Source organism: Caretta caretta, chromosome 6 (assembly GCF_965140235.1).
Source record: "Caretta caretta isolate rCarCar2 chromosome 6, rCarCar1.hap1, whole genome shotgun sequence".
NCBI lineage: Eukaryota > Metazoa > Chordata > Testudines > Cheloniidae > Caretta > Caretta caretta.
In genome coordinates, this window is record NC_134211.1 from 45,575,188 (window position 1) to 45,590,927 (window position 15,740).

Genomic DNA, 15,740 nt, shown 5'->3' on the forward strand with positions numbered 1-15,740 from the left:
ACTCCAATGTTTAGGACTGTAATCTAACTATGTGAACCTCCATCTATAGAAAGTCGGATGTTTCATCAGTGAATACGTGATGTGACAGGGTCAGGCCGGATGGCTCTAGGAGAGTAATAGAAGGCAGATATATTAGCCCCAGGTTAAGTAGGTCCCTTTTCCCTGAGTAAGATAACAGGGAAGGTTCCAGAACAATCAGGAACCTTCTGGAGACAATTAAGACAGGCTGATTAGAACACCTGCAGCCAATCAAGAAGCTGCTAGACTCAATTAAGGCAGGCTAATCAGGGCACCTGGGTTTAAAAAGGAGCTCACTTCAGTTTGTGGTGCGCGTGTAAGGAGGTAGGAGCAAGAGGCGCTAGGAGCTGAGAGCGAGTGTTGGAGGTCCGAGGTGTACAAGCATTACCAGGAGGAAGGTCCTATGATGAGGATAAAGAAGGTGTTGGGAGGAGGCCATGGGGAAGTAGCTCAGAGAGTTGTAGCTGTCACACAGATGTTCCAGGAGGCACTCTAGACAGCTGCATTCCACAGGGCCCTGGGCTGGAACCCGGAGTAGAGGGTGGGCCCGGGTTCCCCCCAAACCTCCCAACTCCTGGTCAGACACAAGAGGAGTTCTGAGGGCTGCTGTGAAGCTCCAAGGTGAGCAAATCCACCAGTAAGTGCAAGACCCACCAAGCTAGAGAAGGAACTTTGTCACAGTGACTGAAGTCTCATGCAGAAGCTGTAATCTTGCTGAGATAATAAGAACATGCTTTCAATGTTTCTGAGGGGGTTTTTAAAATCATTTAAACTTTTCTCCTAAATTTACACCTCATTGAAAATCCAAAATGAGATATTAATAAAATAGTAAATCTAACAATTAGACACAGTACTCAAAATGCAATAGGCAAGTGCCTGCACTTGTCTAAGTTCAGCTCACTCTGCAGTAGTGAGAGCTACAAGGATGATCACTTACCTCTCATCCCTAAGGGGAATAGCTATAGATTTACCTTGTTTAAGAAGTTAATCAAATCACTTTAAATGCAGCCATGGGCAGAATTTGGTCCTATGAAACACATTTGTAGAACAGGAACTATGAGCTAGGAAAGGCCAGTGTACTACATCAAGGTCTCGTTTCATAAAACGAGAAAATACAAACCAGTTGACTTCATCTTATTTCATCTCAACCCAAACAAAGACTTGATAGAGACCTTTTCTCTCTGAAAAATGGGTCTGCAAACCCCTTTCATACTGACATACAAAAAATTCTGTTTCTTAGGCAGTCAATATCAAAGGTCATCTACTTGGTGCAGAATTAAAATCTGCCTAGATTGCTAATATGCTAGTCCTTCTCTTTGACTTTAGTCTATGGCCTCATGTTACTTTCTCAACTTCTGACAAACAATTCCCTTCAGGATCTTATATAATAGTGTGAACATTCTCTCTCCTCTGTCTTTTTCCAAGCTAAATACAGCACGCCTAGCTATTTTCTTTACAAAGTTGTATATTCCTGAGCCATGTGGTTGTTCTCCATTGCAATTTGAGCATGCCCTTTCTACAGCATGGCATACAGATTTTCACACAGTAGCTCCACGATAAGCATGTTATGAACCTATAAGGATCCAGAATTTAGGTCAGAAGTAGAAAAAAATAACTTGCAGTACTTCATGTTTTCTTCTCATTTGCCATGACCAGAATCCCAAAAATGACCACTTGCCACAATCGTAAAAATGTACTCCTTCCCCCGATGCCACTATCTGGGGCCCCAGATCTTTTGGGTCTCTGGATCAGCCAAAGACACCAGGAGGGGTGAAAAGTGAATTCAATGCCTCTTTTCTTTCTCAGCAATGTGGACACTGGTGCTACAATGACACCAGCACTAACATGCACAGCTCACCAGGGAGTCAAGTCACAGAAAACCATTTAACTACGTTTCCTTTCACCCATGTTCTGAGAAGAATTTGCACAGGAACACCAGAAGAGTGTACACTAATCAGGAGCTACAACAATCTCTGTAATGGAGCAGCATGCACCGTTTCTCTATCGTACAGTCACTCTGGATAATGGTGTGCCTATTGCTACTATCTGTGCTACACATGCCCAGACCTTGTGCAAGAATAAAGACTGTGGCTTTATTCTTACACAGCTGTAAACAGGGCCAAGAAGAGGGCTTCTTACATCATCTCCCCCACTTACACACTCACATGTGTCTGTAACCCTCAAGACACTTTAACATGCCTATCCTTATTTCTTCTCCAGACAAATCAGTGGGTGACATTTTCCCCATAAATTTGATCTTCTTAATTAATTTTCAAACTTGTTGGCTCTATTTCTATCTACTAGTGAAATGATGGCCTGCTACAGGGTCACTCATGTACAGCAAACTGAAGAAGTGGCACAGCTGTAGTTAGATGTTGTCAAGTCACCAGGGCCTGATTAAATACATCCCAGAATAGATTCATAGATATTTAGGTCAGAAGGGACCATTATGATCATCTAGTCTGACCTCCTGCACAACGCAGGCCACAGAATTTCACCCACCACTCCTACAAAAAAAACCTCACACCTATATCTGTGCTATTGAAGTCCTCAAATCGTAGTTTAAAGACTTCAAGGAGCAGAGAATCCTCCAGCAAGTGACCCGTGCCCCATGCTACAGAGGAAGGCGAAAAACCTCCAGGGCCTCTTCCAATCTGCCCTGGAGGAAAATTCCTTCCCGACCCCAAATATGGCCATCAGCTAAACCCTGAGCATATGGGCAAGATTCATCAGCCAGATACCCAGGAAAGAATTTTCTGTAGTAACACGGATCCCACCCTATATAATATCCCATCACAGGCCATTGGGCCTATTTACCATGAATATTTAATTACCAAAACCATGTTATCCCATCATACCATCTCCTCCATAAACTTATCGAATTTAATTTTAAAGCCAGATAGATCTTTTGCCCCCACTGCTTCCCTTGGAAGGCTATTCCAAAACTTCACTCCTCTGATGGTTAGAAACTTTCGTCTAATTTCTAGTCTAAATTTCCTGGTGGCCAGTTTATATCCATTTGGTCTTGTGTCCACATTGGTACTGAGCTTAAATAATTCCTCTCCCTCTCCGGTATTTATCCCTCTGATATATTTAATGAGAGCAATCATATCTCCCCTCAACCTTCTTTTAGTTAGGCTAAACAAGCCAAGCTCCTTCAGTCTCCTTTCATAAGACAAGTTTTCCATTCCTCGGATCATCCTAGTAGCCCTTCTCTGTACCTGTTCCATTTTGAATTCATCCTTCTTAAACATGGGAGACCAGAACTGCACACAGTATTCCAGGTGAGGTCTCACCAGTGCCTTGTATAACGGTACTAAAACCTCCTTATCCCTACTGGAAATACCTCTCCTGATGCATCCCAAGACCGCATTAGCTTTTTTCACGGCCCCATCACATTGGCGGCTCAGTCATCCTATGATCAACCAATACTCCAAGGTCCTTTTCCTCCTCCGTTACTTCTAATTGATGTGTCCCTAGCTTATAACTAAAATTCTTGTTATTAATCCCTAAATGCATGACCTTACACTTCTCACTATTAAATTTCATCCTATTACTATTACTCCAGTTTACAAGGTCATCCAGATCCTCCTCAAAGAACTGACTGCAGAGATATCTGAGCCATTAGTGTGATTATCTTTGAAAAGTCCTGGAAGGTGGGAGAGATTCCAGAGGACTGGTAAGGGGCAAATATAGTGCCCATCTATAAAAAAGGGAATAAGGACAATCGGGAGAATTACAGATCAGTCAGCTTAACTTCAATACCCAGAAAGATAATGGAGCAAATAATTAACCAATCAATTTGCAGACACCTAGAAGATAATAAGGTGATGAGTCACAGTCAACATGGATTTCTCAGGAAAAAATTGTGTCAAGCCAACCTAATAGCTTTCTTTGACAGGGTAACGAGCCTTATGGATGAGAGGAGGGGAAGTGGTAAATGTAAATGTGTACTTGACTTTAGTAAGGATTTTGATTCTGTCTCGCAGACCTTCTCATAAACAAATGATGGAAATACGATCTAGATGGAGCTACTATGAAGTTGGTGCATAACTGGTTGGAAAACCGTTCCCAGAGAGTAGTTATCAGTGGCTCACAGTCAAGCTGGAATGGCATATCAAGTGGGGTCCCACAGAAATCAGTTCTGGGTCTGGTTCTCTTCAATATTTTCATCAATTATTTAGATAATGGCAAAGTTTGTGGACGATACCAAGCTGGAAGCGGCTGCAAGTGCTTTGGAGGACAGGATTAAGTTTCAAAATGATCTGGACAAACTGGAGAAATGGATGAAATAGGATGAAATTCAATAGGACAAATGCAAAGTACTCCACTTAGGAAGAAACAATCAGTTGCACACATAATAATTCTTCGCTCTACTCTGCACTGATTAGGCCTCAATTGAAGTATTGTGCACACTTCAGGAAAGATATGGACAACTTGGAGAAAGTCCAGAGAAGAGAAACAAAAATTATTAGAAAACATTACCTTTGACGGAAGACTGAAAAAATGGGGTTTGTTTAGTCTGGAGAAGAGAAGACTAAGGAGGGACATAACAGTTTTCATGTACATAAAATGCTTTTACAAGAGGAAGGAGAAAAATTGTTCTCCTTAATCTCTGAGGATAGGACAAGAAGCAATGGGCTTAAATTGCAGCAAGGGCAATTTAGGTTGGACATTAGAAAAAACTTCCTAACAGTCAGGATGCTTAAGCACTTGAATAAATTGCCTAGGAGGTTGTGGAATCTCTGTCATTGGCAATTTTTAAGGGAAAGTTAGACAAACACCTGTCAGGGATGGTCTAGATAATACTGAGTCCTACCTTAACTGCAGGGGACTGGACTAGAAGACCTCTCGAGGTTCCTTCCAGTCCTACAATTCTATGATTCTCCATCCTCTACCCTCAACTTTCCCATTTTCTTGAGACTCTCTATTACTAAACCACTTTACTTTGCATTCAGTCTTTATAAATTAATTTGCTTTGTGCTACAGTATTAAGTCCTGTCCTGAAGTCTAGCTAATTTGCTCTACAGCCATGGTTTCATCTTTACCTACTAATTCTATAATGAATTCATGTCATTCAAGCAAACTTGCTTAGCATGAGTTTCCTTTATGTATCTGTGCTAGTTTCTATTCTCTGAACAGTATATATAATATTATACATTATTTTTCCTTATCAATCTTGCCGACATTTTCTCTGTAGCTAAAAGCAACTTTATAGGTATATAGTTCTATATTATATTAGCCCCATTCCAGTCCTCTGTCTTTGGCGCTATAAATACTTTTGTCACAGGAGCTCCCATTTTCCTTGCTACTGCCTGAAAAGTCCCAGGATGTAATTTATCTGACTCTGCACCCAGTATTTTGTCAAGATTATTTGCTGCGACACCGTATCACACAGTCTTGCCATTCCACCTCACCTCAACCTTCTTTTCCCATCTCTCCCACAACAAGATGTTTGTCTCTGCAATGTTATAGTCCACTTCTACATTGAGACCAAGAATTTGTTTTTGCCCACAGTAAATAAAGGCCATATTTGTCTTTACTTGCCCAGCAGACCTTCCTGTCTCTTGCCTATGTGTTTGCTTCTTATGTATTTGTAAAAGTTTACTTTTGTTCATCTTCAGGTCTCTTGCTATTTTTATGTCAATTAAACTTAAGTAGTACATATTTTTGTGTGTAACATTTTGTTTTAAACAGACATGCATTTTGTTTTTGTCTGCATCCTTTTACACCGTTCTTCTTATTGATTATTTCCATGTCCACTTTGAAAGCATCTTGTCCTTAATTACACTCTGAAATTCTCTAGTCCACTATATTTACGATGAAGCAGACACAATCCTACTTCATTAATTAAATGAATAATTTTCCTAATTATAAATAAATTAATTTTCCTACTTGCTGCCTGTTACTGTGTACTTTTATTAATGATTTTGTTTTCCTCTTCCTAATATTTTTATTCATAAAGGAAAACAGATGGTCGTCTCTACTTTCCAGATTCTTTCTACTTTCCTCTTTACCTGACTGTTTCTCTCTTTCTCACCCCCCCACCAACTGTTAGGCTACTTTCATTATGCCTACTCCAAAGCTCTCCATGTAGTTTCATTTGGTTGCATTATTCCCCTACACTTGCTATCTTAAAATATTAAGAATAATATTCTACATTCTACAGAGCCTTCCAAGAATTGCTGAGTTTGTTGATTAAGCCTCACAGCATGGTTTTCATCATCCACATTTTACTTATACAGAAAATAAGGTACAGAATGGTTATGTGACTTGCTCAAGACAACATGGGAAGTATGTGGCAGAATCAGGAAAAGACTCCCAGTCCTGTACTTCAGCTACAAAAATCATCCTTTCCTTGTTGGCATATGGTGTTGCTGTGTAACGATAATAAGCTGCCTGTTCCACCCCAGATGTGGGTCACATCAGTAGTGGCTGAAATAATTGTTGTGTATATATACCATTTGTAAAAGTTTATAAAACACTTCTAGACCATTCAAGTAAATTAGGATATGGCCAGATCCTCAGCTGGTGTTACCTTCAGCATTGCTCCTTTGACTTGACTGATATTATGCAATTTTACTACTAAGCAATCTGGCCCATTATTTTCCAGCCTCTGTGTTTACTGATTACCAAGTCTCTTACCACTCAGTACCATCTCTAAATTATCTGTAGCACCTTCTGTAATGAGAGAACAATTTCTCCACAGCTTCCCATTAAAGGGCTTCTTACCATCTGGAATATTAGAGAATAAAACTCACGTTTTCAAGCTCCAAAAATTTTCACCATGGTTCTGTAGATATATTTCCCAGTTGGGATGTAAACAACCACAAAATTCCACAGCTCTGTTTTTTGCATTTCCATGGTAGCCACTTTTCAAAAAGACAGTTATATCTTCATTCAGTGGCGTAACTCTAGGCATGTCAAGAACAAAACTGGGAGAATATTTGAAAATGAAATAGAAATTCATCTGCTTTGGGATTTCATTTCAAGCTTGAATCTCAGCACAAGTTCATTAAAAGGGTTTAAAAAAAAAGAACCCTGAATATTTTCCTGTTAAACTACCAGGTTAAACTAAATGGTGCTGGATGACTTTTGCTTCAAGTTTTTCAGCCCGTTCAAGCTGAACCTCAAAGTGAAACTCTGGGTATGCAAACCCAGCAAAGTAAAACCAAAAAAAAAAATGTCCTGTTTGAGTCAAGAGTTGTCCCACACCCTATATAGTCTACAGGGAGGGAAAGCCATTGTCAAACTTAGAGTATATTCATTCACCCCTGCTCGAAACTTTATTTGGAAATGTTGTAACTTACAACCCCTGCAAGCAAGAATTCGGAAAATACTGGACAAAACTGATTCTTGGTGTGACTTCTTTGACTTACATAGGATGAATTTGGACTATTGTCTTCATTACATTCTCATTTTTGCAGTCCCTGCTATGTTCATTTAGAAACCATTTTATTTTTTCTAAATATCTTGACATTGTTGTGCACTCCAGACAGTTAGTCAGATGCTACTTTGACACCTGATAGATTGTGGAAACCTTGGTGAAGAATTTAAGCTGGAAGTGGTGGCTCACCATCCATCACTTCAAGACAATACTACCAATTCATAAAACTGAAAGAAAGCTAATATTTCTCCCCAAATCTAAGTGCATATGATTGTTTTCCGGTTGGACTATTACTTTTCATCAGCAGTAGTTTCCAACAAATTAGCCATTATGGCAATAGTGTTTTGGAAGCCAGGAATTGTGGAAACACTGATGGAGCAATTAATAGCATTTTATGAGACAAGGTAATTCCTAAAACACACAACAACAACAGGCATTGCAGGCACAATTCAATGACATTTCCAAGTTGCAGTCATTAGTGAGCCAGCTGGTTGATGGCGTATATTTCCTCTTCTATCTTTATGAAACAGCTTAATCTTTCTTTCTTAAAAAAAGGACCAACAAAAACTGCCATTTTACAACCAGATGGACTGATTCCAGACACTCATGGTCTAAGCTACAGTGAAATCTACCAAATGCAGATCCTCACTTTATAGGTGTGCTGTAAATTAAGACACATCATGGACAAAAACATCCCTATCAATCACTTCTGTAACTTTAATAGCCCATGGCATTGCTACATGATGCTAGTTTAAAAGATTATACAAGTTTAAAGGCTACATGAACCTAGTTTAAAACACAAAGGTGGTGACTCATGGCATATCTGACACTAACTCAGTTTAAGACAAAGAACGCAGTTTAAAAGCTGCATGAAACAGGCTTAAATTACAACTTTAATTGGCAATAAACAAAGAATGTTTTTAAAACAATTAAAAAAATACTGTCCTGTGATAGGAGGTTATGCACAAATCAATTATCTCTATGCATACAACAATTGCCAGGTGATAACTCAGACAATGAATCTTTGACAGAGCCCAGCATCATGAGTTACCAGAACTCAGGTGACTGTCAAAAAATGTTAATAGAATCTGTGGCTTTTATCAAGTTCCTAGAGTAACAGACCTACCTCGACAGATGGTTCCATTCCCCACATATCCAGGTTTGCAGGTGCAGCTATGTCCCCTGACAGTGTTAGTACAGATTGCATTCTCATCACAGTTGTGCTGTCCGCTGCCACATTCATCATGCTCTACCAGAAAAAAAAAATACAGGAGAGAAAAAGATGTGCTTTTCAGTTTGCTGATCTGACATTTGAAAACTGAGTTAGAACTACTATTGCCACAATGGTTGAACACAGCAGGGATTCAAATGTAAGAGCCTAATATGGAATGCTTCAATTCCAGGACATAATGACATATTCATGGCAGGAGTAGCTTGTTTATTTAGACTGAAAAGGAGAAAACTATCTGGGCAAACTACACAGCGCTGCTAACATAACAGTCATAGGAAGAAGATTATCACTGCAGCATCTCTGATGTGATAAGCCTCACCATCACTGCCCACTACCAAGCGTGGTAAATATAAATACAAGATAAGTAGTTACAGTGAGGCGCGTTGATGGCATAGTCTTTAAAGCCTAACAGCACTTCCGTTACAACCACTCACATGCACAAATGTATGCTGTGCTAAAGCTTGGTATAAAATATAAAATAATAATATTCTATACTTCTAAGGCACCTTCTAGACCAAGGGTTCCCAAAGCACCTTCCAGACATATGGGCTAGGTGTTACTTTGATTATCCAAACTGTCAACAGGGCTGAAGGGCCTGCAACTTACTCCCCTCCCTCCCATCACTATGTGTGATGCTGTACTCTGCTCTAGCAAAGAACCAGCAACCTTGAGCCTGAAGCCTCCCACTTCTCGTATAGCTCAGCCAGATCCTCCCTCTGCATATGTGGCAGGAGTTGGAAGGAGGTGAAGAAAGAAGAGCCGTCATCCCAGAAATATTAATGGTGGCGTTTTGCCTGCCTCTTGCATGTTTTAAGAGGATGATGATTTCATGTTAACTGAAGTTAATTTGTTAACTCTTTTTTTAAGTGAAGGAATGATGCTTCCAGAAAGCATAGCTATGGGTGCAAGAAAATGGGTGTAACTACACAGCAGAAATTGAAATGCTTCTTGTTAGTATTTGACTTTTTTATTAGCAACAATAAAGACAAGTTAGTCTTTATGAACTTCTCTTAATGGACAGTCGTAGCTGAAAGGTACCCTCTAGTGGGAAACAGGGTTATGCCTTATAAACAGACTCTCCCAAATTCCAGGTTGACACCGTACTTCAGATAACTCAGATGCTCTGAGTGACAGATTGCAAGGGCTCCGCTAGAACAGATGTTCTTAAAAGAGCATAAATATGTCTTTGAACATTATCTGTTGGGTATATAATGTTTCTAAACACATTCGATAGCTAAGTGATATGGGATTTACATAATTTTTCAAAGGAGTATCATAGGGATATTTTGTTCTTTCCTTCTCACTTTTTTAAAACAGAAAATTCATACATAAAAAAAATGTATCTGCATCAGCTGATAAGTTCAGACTTATGTTTACGCTCTTTAGTTTATGCTGGTCCCTTGCCCTGCTGCAGAATTCACTTTAGCTACTCTCTGCTTTTCAGACCCTTAGATATTCTGAATGTTAGGCTCCTTCCTGGGCACTATGAACTCTTCTTCTTGAACTCAAAGGAAACTACGCAGCAGCCTAGTTCTTGCAACTCCTATCTCAATTAACAAAAGCACCACACACAGGTCAGCCCATTGTGGCAGACTAAGGAGAAGCTTTTATAGGAGTCGCCCTCTAACCACCCCTGGAGGTGATCAGCCCATTCTATTCTTAAAATATATTTTCTTTTTTAAAAAACGTTTCTCCCTAAATCTCACCTACAGAGGAAAGTTGGTGTAATTATTGATCCATATTTCAGTAGCACCAGAAACAAAGGCGCTCCATTGTGCTAGGCACCATACACACATGCATAATAAAAATCAACCCTGCCCTAAAGAACTGACAATCTAAATAGATTCCCCTCTCGCCATTTACAGTAAAAACAATACCCCATCTTAAGGGAAAAACTTGGGTTTGCCAAAACATACAAAAACTTAACCCCTTCGGCGCTCTTCCAGGTGTTTACAACAATAGGAGTTCTAATGTAGACAAGGTTTCATAGCTGCAGCCTTTTTTTTAACATTGATGTCAATTAGATACGTTCTGAGAAATTTAATTGGCACGGTGTTAACAATGGTTCTGGCCATGGGAAACTGCCCTATACAAGAGAAACCAGTATTGCTAACACAGGGCCACTAAGGGATCCTTGTCCATGCAAGGATTTCCAAAATTGATAACAGTGGAACAGCTGCAATGGTGGGAATTTAAAAAAAAAATTCCCTAGTGTAGCCAAGGCTATAGAAGAGTTAGCTACAGCCCTAGTGAGAATGAGTCAGCATTGATCTTCTGTCAGGTTAATAAAAGTCTTTTATTTCAAACACATTAACCTGTGAGAAAAGGAAAAATGCTTAAGACCCTGTCAGTATCCTACTTTGGTTATGTTTCCTTCCTCCTTTTAAGGTTTCACCAAAGAGCAGTGGTGTTTTTTTAAAAAATAACATCAATGAGAAATTCCCCTAAGGCCTCACCTTGGCATGATTCATAATGTGTTTTAGCAAAACTCTCTAGTGCTTAGTTGTAGCCCAAAAACCTACATCAGTGTCTGTAGAAAGTGAAATAAATCTACAGAGGGAATTTCAAAGAAGCAGAACAGAAGACAAATCAGACTGACCAGGATTAGCACTGCTACTCTTGCAAGAAATTGCCATGACATTTTTAATTATTGCAAGTGTTTTGTAACAAATGGCTTAGTTTTGCAATTCATTCAAAAGACACCTCCTCCAGCAGCATGGGGCCAATTAACACCATGCTGAATCATTGGTTCAGTGAGCTCAGTGGAATTCAGAGTCAGAAGGGGAGAATTACAAGACAAGATGGCAACCCAAGATTGAATGTGAAGACCCTGAGAAAGAAATTAAAAAGAAAACAAAAAAGATCTGAGGTAAGAGAATTCAGAGTCACTACTTGTTGATAGCATGTCTTATTTTGGCAATTACACTTTTAGCTGGAACCCAGAAGTGCAGAAAGGGGCATGTAAAAATAAAAAAATATAATCTCAAGAAGTGTGGATTTTCAGGGTAGGTACAGGGATCGTATATGTGGGGTGGTCACTATTTTATTTACTGGTTTCATCCATCCCTGATTTACTACAAAATATTGACAAAAGTTGAAGTCGGTGAAAGAGCTAGCAGCAGACAAAGGGTGTGTCTATACTGCAATTAAAAATCCCATGGTTGGCTTGCGTCAGCTGACTCAGGCTCATGGGGTTTGGGCTAGGGGCTGTTTAACTGCAGTTTAGACTTCTGGGCTCAGGCCACAGCCCGAGCTCTAGGATGCTCCCACCTCATAGGGTCCTAGAGTCCACTCTTCAGCCTGAGCCCAGAAATCTACACTGCTATTAAACAGCCCTGCAGTCTAAGCCCTGTGAGCTCAAGCCCAAGTCTACTGGCACAGGCCAGCCAGGGCAGTCTAACAGCGGTATAGACATACCCAATGGGAGCATGGCTGGCTAACTGGGAACAGAGACAATGAAAGATGTGATTTACTGATTTCCTAAGTTGAAGTCATTTCCCTGAAGTATTAATATACATTTCAAGAAACACTAACCATTCAAGAGCAATAATAATCATTATAATACTTTGTCCTTATAGACATTTTAACTCCTTTATGAAATCCTTGGAGGTTGTATTTTCGGGTCTTATATATCTTGTATTTAAATAATATATACTAATCTATAAAGGGGAAGAAGTGTGGCCTAGTAGCCCTGAGTCAGGAGATGTGGATTACATTCTCACCTGTGCTAGATGCTTGCCTCATTTTTTCCTTCAGTAAAATGGGGATACTACTACTTATCTCACAGGAACGTTCTGAGGATTAACTAACAATAGTAAGCTGTTTTGAAATGCTCACATGTAAGATACTGTAGATGATTATTCTTATTATTATTTTATTGGTATAAATCTGAGAATCAAGTGGTTGCTGCTGGCTTACCCTCTGCTTTTTTACTTCTTCCTTGTTGTATCACTGAGCAGAAAGAACACCTCACGTTTCCCTCTTGCCTCTACAGCCAGCCACAACCAAAATCAACAAACTAATAATTTATTACTAAGCTGTTTGTTGTCAGTAAAAGTCTCCTAGAATTTCAAAACCTTTCACGACCTTTCCCAAAATCCACAAGAGGATTATTTTACAAACCCGGTATTTTCTCAGTTCATATTTGCAGCAGGATAGTTTGTGAAGAAGCAAAGACAAAAGTGGCATATTCTCCCTTTGGCCATTGGCTAGGGATGCACTCCTGCTTTCAGCTATCCTTGAAAAATTACTTCCAAGAAATTAGACTTACTTTACAAAAATATTTCTGAGGAAGAATGTTCACTCTCCTACCTTTGTTGTTCCCAAAGTCAAAGCCCACTGTATACCCATAAAGTGAGTAAAATCCCCACCGAAAACTTCCATTTGAAAATGCTGTCACTGGAAAGTCAGCCCCGGTTAACGACCTGCCTCAGGCAACAGAGACAACATGAACCTGAACAGACATCTACAAAGACAACACTATAGGTTTGGGAAAACTGAAGTTGTTTATGTACCATTAGAGATGGTCATAAATATAAAGAGAAGGGTAAACCCCTTTGAAATCCCTCCTGGCCAGGGGAAAGCTCCTCTCACCTGTAAAGGGTTAAGAAGCTAAAGGTAACCTCGCTGGCACCTGACCAAAATGACCAATGAGGAGACAAGATACTTTCAAAAGCTGGGAGGAGGGAGAGAAACAAAGGGTCTCTGTCTGTTGGTATGCTGCTTTGCTGGGGACAGAACAGGAATGGAGTCTTTAGAACTTTGAGTAAGTAATCTAGCTAGGTATGCCTTAGATTATGATTTCTTTAAATGGCTGAGAAAAGAATTGTGCTGAATAGAATAACTATTTCTGTCTGTGTATCTTTTTTGTAACTTAAGGTTTTGCCTAGAGGGGTTCTCTATGTTTTGAATCTAATTACCCTGTAAGGTATCTACCATCCTGATTTTACAGAGGTGATTTCTTTACTTCTATTTACTTCTATTTCTATTAAAAGTCTTCTTGTAAGAAAACTGAACGCTTTTTCATTGTTCCCAGATCCAAGGGCTTGGGTCTGTAGTCACCTATGCAAATTGGTGAGGCTTTTTATCCAACATTTCCCAGGTAAGGGGGGGTGCAAGTGTTGGGAGGATTGTTCATTGTTCTTAAGATCCAAGGGTCTGGGTCTGTAGTCACCTATGCAAATTGGTGAGGCTTTTTACCAAGCCTTGTCCAGGAAGTGGGGTGCAAGGTTTTGGGAAGTATTTTGGGGGGAAAGATGTTTCCAAACAGCTCTTCCCCAGTAACCAGTATTTGTTTGGTGGTGGTAGCGGCCAATCCAAGGACAAAGGGTGGAATATTTTGTACCTTGGGGAAGTTTTGACCTACGCTGGTAAAGATAAGCTTAGGAGGTTTTTCATGCAGGTCCCCACATCTGTACCCTAGCGTTCAGAGTGGGGAAGGAACCTTGACAGAGATATATAATGCTATGCAGAATAATTACAGATCTCTGCTGTAGATATTTCTACCGTGCACATAGAAAACCTAATGAAATTAACCATTTATCTTGATTATTAGTACACTTTGGGGTATCTTCTAACATCCAAGAGGAGAGTCTTATTTTTCAACACTACATTCCCTCATATAAATAATAATCATGTAAGAAGCTAAATTAATTCACCAATACTTACCTTGAAGTAGATAGCAAGTTGAGTATGACATTTAGTCTCAAAGAAAGTAGTACTACATCTTACACAGTAGCTCGAAACAGCTTAAGTATTAAGAACAGATTTAAGACAGGTTGTGTCTGTCTGGTACCTCTGTAAGAATACGAACGGGGGACTGAGGGACAAATGAAGTGTCAACCCTTTCCCTGAGCTCCATGGAAGACCATAATGTGGAGGGCGAGTACAGGCCCTGTTTCTTATTAGCACCCCAACCACCCTAGATGCCTGAAAAGGCAAAGAGACAGGTAATCCCCAATCACCATGGAATAGTTGGACAGGCATAGAGCCAAAGATGATGCAACTGCCACACACGAGTGCAACCCTCTGGAGGAATTCTGACCGAGCCTGGCTCAATTGAATAGCTAAATATACACCACATGGTTCCCCACAATTCCACTTACTCAATAAGTATAGTCTACAGCCAGTCATGTAAAAATCACTCATTGTGCAAATGTGCATTAAAACAATAAATGAGTGAGATATTAGGTAGTGGGCAGCTATGGCCCAGACAACAGAACTAAACCTTATAGGTCATTAATACATCTCATCAGAGAAATTCACTATGAAAGATCGAACATCTATTATTAATTAATGACAGCCATATGTTCCACAATGCCCTCTTGGGCATATCAGAGTTTGGAGTCTTTTCCTGTGGACTCACATATTTAGATTTTAAACAGATCTTTAGCATTTTTTCAAAACACAGGAAACTTTATGTGAATTAGGGTAAAGGGCTTGTAGGTGACAGCAATACAGTATTTTGCATACATCAAAACATTATCTGCTCCAACTGAGTTTTCTTTCTTTATCATAAATATATAACACTGTTGACAGCAAATAACATGAATGAAAAGCGTAAATTGGATAAGGCAAACAAAACCTGACAAAGACCAAAGAAGTCAGCAATATTAGGGCCACCCATTTCCCTTTCACATCCCCCATCTCTCAACTTTTCTGGCCTAATTTTGGTGAAAAGCTACAAAACTAGGTCCTCTCACTGAGGTGGATATTTTACCACTTGAAAAATGCCCTGTATATGATGCTGCATTCAGCTGGGGATGCGTAGTAAGAAGAGTGTGAGGGGATTATATCCAAATGGATGTTACTTGCCCAAAGCAGCACATTATACAGAGATTCTTTTTCCAGAAATATCTGTAGAATCAAGAGGGCCTTAGAAATATATTTGGAAAATACATGCAAAGTGAGAGATTATTCCAAGGATTTATCTCTTACTCTAAACATAAATATATGTATACATACATACATACATACATACTTCTTCCTCTTAGTCTTGTGAATTTATATGTGCTTGTGAAAGGTTCTAGACGTTCTGAAAACTGACTCCCTCTATTTAGTCACACAACAGGGTAATGTGGATGGAGGCAGTGCAATCTTGCCCAT

General features: G+C 39.6%; 1 protein-coding gene across 6 annotated transcripts in view; it reads right to left on the reverse strand.

Annotated features, from left to right (window-relative positions):
- The window catches only part of NELL1 (neural EGFL like 1), a 445,673-nt gene that overhangs the window by 205,713 nt on the left and 224,220 nt on the right, over nucleotides 1–15,740 (reverse strand). For all 6 annotated transcript variants that reach the window (XM_048852651.2, XM_075129472.1, XM_048852653.2 and 3 more), the window contains one exon: nucleotides 8,532–8,654. In XM_048852651.2, coding sequence (XP_048708608.1) covers nucleotides 8,532–8,654 — 123 coding nt within the window. The remainder of the gene's footprint in view (nucleotides 1–8,531; nucleotides 8,655–15,740) is intronic.